This window comes from Aptenodytes forsteri, unplaced genomic scaffold (assembly GCF_000699145.1).
Source record: "Aptenodytes forsteri isolate BGI_AS27 unplaced genomic scaffold, ASM69914v1 Scaffold33, whole genome shotgun sequence".
In the NCBI taxonomy this organism is placed as follows: Eukaryota; Metazoa; Chordata; class Aves; order Sphenisciformes; family Spheniscidae; genus Aptenodytes; species Aptenodytes forsteri.
The window spans coordinates 7,031,769-7,037,341 of NW_008795037.1; the positions used below are offsets into that span (position 1 = coordinate 7,031,769).

The 5,573-nt window shown below is 58.2% G+C and overlaps 1 protein-coding gene across 1 annotated transcript in view; it reads left to right on the forward strand.

Annotated features, from left to right (window-relative positions):
- NECAB2 (N-terminal EF-hand calcium binding protein 2) overlaps positions 1-5,573 on the forward strand; it is a 44,699-nt gene that overhangs the window by 38,563 nt on the left and 563 nt on the right. The window contains exons 5-8 of the mRNA XM_009276792.1: positions 1,028-1,164; positions 4,185-4,303; positions 4,486-4,565; positions 5,432-5,535. Coding sequence (XP_009275067.1) covers positions 1,028-1,164; positions 4,185-4,303; positions 4,486-4,565; positions 5,432-5,535 — 440 coding nt within the window. The remainder of the gene's footprint in view (positions 1-1,027; positions 1,165-4,184; positions 4,304-4,485; positions 4,566-5,431; positions 5,536-5,573) is intronic.

The following is a 5,573-nucleotide window of genomic DNA, read 5'->3' on the forward strand; positions in this document are numbered from 1 at the left end:
GGTTGTGCCAGTGTCCCGCCTTCTGCCGATGCTGGCAGGAGGTGGAGGAGCAGGACTGTGCCATGGGCAGCGCGTGGCAAGGCTGTGCTGGGGAAGGGGCCCTGGGTGCTTTAAGCAGATCAGTTGTGCTGTTAAAACATTTTATTAAGTGTTTTCTGTCTTGGGAGGGTTTGGATTACCCCAGGAGCTTCTGTTGCTCAAACAGCTCGTCCTCCTCCACCAAAGCTCCCTGGGAGCAGCCTGCCTCCTGCTGAAGGCATTTCTGCTCTGCTGGCTGTCCTGCCTCTGGCCCCAAATGGCCAGAGCTTTCCTTTTCTCCCTCTTCAGAAAAAAAAAAAAACAACTAACGCCAAAATATGCTGAGGCTCTTGTCTCACAGCGCGGGACGGGAGGGAGGCTGGGTGGGGAGTGCCAGAGCTTTCTGCCGCTGGCTTGAAGGCATCTTCAGCTTGCGGCTCCCCGGTGAGAGCCATATTAATCGTCCCAAACCCCTTTTACTTTAGCGCTGGGTTGGCTGTACTGTTGTGGACTGAGGCACTAAATAACATGCTGAAGCTCTCGGCGTAGGGGTCTCCCTAGCACCCAGGAGGTGCCACTTTTCATACCTGCACCTGCTGGCTCTCACCCTGCAAGGCAATAGTAAAGTAATTTAAGATCACAGTAAAGAGAGCAACTATGGGCTTTGGGTAATCGCCTCTTTACGTTGCTTTATTTATCTATAAATAAAGCAATGCTGATGTGCCTCGCTGCCCACACTCCCTCCTGTCACAGCCTCTATAAGTCTGTCCCAGGGATGATGGATGCTGGAGGAGCTACATGCTGGGCAACCCACGGATGCTGGAGGGCTATATGCTTCCCGTGGGGTGGGACAGCGTGTGCTCGTTCCTCCTGTGGCCCTTACAGTCTTGGACACGGAGGGGACCAGCTTGCGCGTGGGATGTTGGACGGACGCTGTACCAGCCGGGGTAGCCACCGGCTCTGGGCAGTCGGCGCTGGGTCTCACCGTGCTCGCTGTCTGCCTTGGCAGGTGTACGAGAGCGGCAGCAACGTGGACCAGTTTGTGACCCGCTTCCTGCTGAAGGAGACGGCGAACCAGACCCAGTCGCTGCTGAGCTCTGTGGAGAGTGCTGTGGACGCCATCGACGAGCAAACCAACCCCGCCAGGTCTGCGGCACCTCCTGCCCTCCTCTCCGCTTCCCAGTTGGTTTCGGTGCAGGGGGGTGGAGGGAGAGGAGGAGGATGCTTTTGTGGGGCGAGGGAAAATGCAGCAGACGGTGTGCAGGAGCAAAGGGGAGGCGGGTGAGCGGGTGCCTTTCTCTTTGCCTCCCTTCCTGGCTTCCTGAGAGCTCTCAGGGCTTTCCTCTGCCGCTCTGTCCTGCCCCGTCCCTTACCCTCCCGCAGCCCTAAGGGTCCCTCTTGACCCCTTCACCCACGAGCGGTGCAGGGGGGGGGATGCAAACAAGGGGGCAGCACCCTGGGGCCGGGCTGGGCAGCGCTGGGTGCACGGGGTTGCTTCTCCGAGCAAAGCCACCTGTCCCATCCAGGGCAAAACACAGGCACCAGCAGCAGGGTGGCTGTGTCTGGGGTGTGCTGGGGACAGCCTGCAGCGGGCGGCTTCCCATGCCGGGGATGCTGTCCCTCCTGCCAGGGCACCCAGCGGGTGAAATCATCCACAGAGGCGAAAGGTGCTTGTGCACTGGGGACAGGTACCGCCGTCCTCAGGTCCCGTGTGAGGGGACCGTCCCCATCCCAGCAGCCTGGCACGTGCTACTGAGCTTGGAGAACACAGAGGGGAAAATTTCAAGGTTTCAGAAGTGCTGCCTGGGCTAAAATATAAAGGATACCTAGCAGCATAGCCCAAACCTCAGCACAGCCCCCCTTGGTGTCACAGTGTCACTCGCCTCCCTGGAGCACTGCTTTCACTGGCTGTAACTAGGACAGGTTGCCACGGAAACCGTTCATCAGATGCTCCTGAAGCGAATCCCTCTCCTGCCATACCTGCAAACCAGGAGGCCATGGGGTGCTCAGCGGGGTGCCTTGGCTTCCCTGAGCCGCAGGCGGGCAGAGGGGGCCAAGGCACACAGACCACAGAGGATGAAAATCCCAGCTCCCAGCTGGGACACCGCAGGGGCCGACGTGCCCAAATGCTTCACTGCAGCCAGGTCTTGGCGCTTTGGGTTTTAGCATCAGCAGCAGTTGCATCCTGGACAGGCGGCAGTGGGCCGGTCTCACAGGAGCTGTTGCTGCCTGGGACACAGTGAGGCCCTGGGCAGCTCTGGTGACATCTCACCAGCTTTCCTAGGAAGAATGCTCTGGGTTTCATCAACCCACATCGCTTTCTTCTCCCCATTTTGGAAGGAAACCGCTGGCCTGTGGCAAACCTTGTACAAAACGTACTTTTTCAGTAAGAGCTCCTGGGAAACAATGAGGAGGAAACAAGCCCAACATCAGACAAAGCAATTAGAGCCCATGAAAGAATTTGCTGCCTTTTAGTTGCCGATGTGTGGGCCCAGTTCATAATGAGGAATATTGTAGTTGTTTTCTCATGGTGATAATAGCCAAAAAAAACCCCAAACCCCACTACAAAAAATGATTTCATGCATCCACATGAAGACAAAGAGGTGGCCTAAAAAGCACCAGAATAAAGGGCTGTAAACTGAAGTGCAAGAGCAGAGCGTCCAAGCCTGAGGCACCTCATTAAATTGTGATTAAAAAGAAATGTCTGTCTGTTCTCGCCTAATTTCCTGCCGATTGATGAGGGATTATTCAGCGCCGGCAGTGGGATTATTGCACAGCCTGTAGCAACGGGGATGTTTCTGCCACCTTTATTGCTCTTCTTCTTTCCTTATCTTGGGGATAGTCTTGGGGACCAGATCCGCTCATCATGTTCCCGTGTGCATCTTCAAATCCACACTGGCTGATTTTGGGGGACAACAGCAGCCCGGACATTGCTCCCTTGGCACCAAAGGAGCCAGCCGAAATTGCCCAGGGTAGCTGGGGAGTGTAGAGAGGGCACCCGGCTGCTGTGCTTTGGAGGGAGCCGGGTGCCTGGGGAGGGACAGGAGGGCAGGGACGATTCTGGCCAGTGTTGGGCCCATCAGCTCCCCGGTGCTCAGCATGTTGTCTCCAGCCGGGAATCGCATGGCTGGCAAGAGATGCCAAGAGGAGCCAGGGCTCCAGGGGCAGCCGGGCATGGAGCTGCTCTCGCTGGAAGGAAACACTGGAAACCCCTTGAGCAGCTCAGCCTCTCCTTCTGCGACTCAGCCTTTCCATCGGTGGAGGAGGAAGGAAAGAGAGCGTCATCCTTCCCAAAATCCATCCCATCTCGCCTCAAATGGATGGCAGCTGCAAACCTTTGTGGGGATGGCATGTCTTAGCATCCTCTCTGGCTTGCAAATGAAGGAGGGCCTGGGGGACCACCAGCTGAGGTGATGTCTCAAGGGGTACATGCATGCATGAGCGTGTATGTGTGTGTGTATGCACACACACGCATGCACGCATGCACGCACATGCTCCTTTTCTCCAAAAGGTGTTGCAGGATGAGCCAGGCCAAATGGGCTTTGTAGCCCCAGAGGAAGAAGCAAGGTGAAGGAGTTGCTACGGTGGCTGTGTCTCCATTCTCCAGGAGAACCGCACCTGCAGCCTCTCGGTGGGATGCACGACCAGGCTGCCAGGCGGGCAGGCTTCCCCTGCTCACCGGCAGCAGTTCGGGCGTGTGACAGCAACTTTTCCCATGTGTTACTCACCAAAGCCATCCGACCGCAAAACCAGCCCCGCTAAGGTGCAGCCAGCCAGCTGGGCACAGCTACCGGCGCCCAAATGCCCAATGTTGTGGGTGTCTGCCTAGGGGAGAAAAAAATCCCCGAGGGCTGCAGGAGATGCCGGGAGGGTGCTGTGGTGTTTCATAAGCAGGAACGAAAAGTGTCGGCTGCTGGGAGCAGCCCACTGATGTTGCTCTAATTCTGACCCGCTCCCCATACCGGGTGATGCTGAAGGATGGTACGGGAGGGAAGCCTGCACTGCCTGGTCACGGTGCGGGCACTGCTGCTCTCCAAGGGGTCTGGCATCAGCGGCAGAGCTGCCAAAGAGGATGCTCCAACGCCAGCTCCCCGGGGCCAGCTCCTGCCATGCTGTACGTGCCCGGCTCTGCTCTGCCTGATGGCCTGTATGCTCTCTGGTTGCAGACACTACCCCAGCAAGGCTGGCCACGTTCTGATGGACAGCTGGTACGACAGCCCTGTGCCCAGCTACTCTCCCACCAGCCGGATGGTCCCCAGGGAGCACGGGAAGAGCTTCCAGACTGGTAAGCGATGGCCACTTTCAGACCGTACTGGCAGCCTGGGGTGGTTCGGGGTGCTCGGGGAAGGGAGCTGCGGCCCCGACAGCAGCACAGAGGCGATGCTCGACTTCCCCGGAGGGCAGTGGGGCTCTCGGGGGTGCCCGCGGGTACCTCTCACTCCATCACTGTCTCCTGGCTCTGCGCAGGTTCCTCTGACACCAAGGCGGAGGGGCTGGAGGGGCAGATCAACAGGCTGGCCGAGCTGATCGGCAGGCTGGAGGACAAGGTAAGGGCCAGCATTTCCGTGTGTGGGGCTGATCCTTGGGTCTCCCTGCAGCCCCACCACCTCCCTGCCCTGGTTGGGACAGAGGTGACCAAGAGGTGGCCCTGCCCATCCCTGTGCCGTGGTGTGCACGGGCCGTGGGTGGGAGCCAGGTTTCTGGTGGTGGTGGTGTTGGAGGCTATTACATCTGATGAGCTGATGGCAGCTATTGAATGTGGAACGATTAGAGGTGGCCCTGCCCATCCCTGTGATGGCAGCTATTGAATGTGGAACGATTAACTGTGAAATTATTTAAACAAGAAAAAAAACATAAGGAAGAAGGCAATGTCTCTTGCAGAGGCAGTCTTACTCCATCTAGGGACTGAAGGAAAAAATGTTGCAGTGCAGGAGATGTTTCTGAAATCCTCCTGGTTTGCACTTTCAGGGCAGAAGGGAACAGGGGAAAGGTAGTGCTGTACGCAGGGGCAGAGGGGTGCCGTCAAGGTTGAGGGCAGAAAAATGTCAATCACGGTTGCCAGAGGAAATAAGTGTGCCTGGGGCTGGGAAGGCGCGGGTGGGCACTGAGGAGGGATGGGTGCCCTTGCTCCTGCTGCCCCAGGGACAATTCAGGGACTGTGAAAAGGTGACAGCTGTTTTGGGGCTGATGCGAGGACATAGTGTCAGGGATGTCGGCTGCGCTGGGAGCACCAGGACCTTTTGCAGAGGGTCCTGATGGGAGGGTGCGAAGGTGCAAACGGCTCTCGGAGCCGTCCCCTGTGGAGTAGGGGGCACAGCCCATCATGCGAAGCACTGGGGACAGAAACCCACCAGCCTGGGAGGGTCACGCAGCCTCAGCCCACCCCCCCAACTGCTTTTCCCCCTTTTCCCAGACTCTCTGGTTTGACCTGCACCAGCGGCTGTCGGACAGCGAGAGCACGGCTTGCACGGTGAGAGTACCCGGGCACCACCCATGGGGTGCTGGGGTGTCCCTGCAGTGTGGCATTGGACCGGGGGGGGTGGGGGGGGATGGGG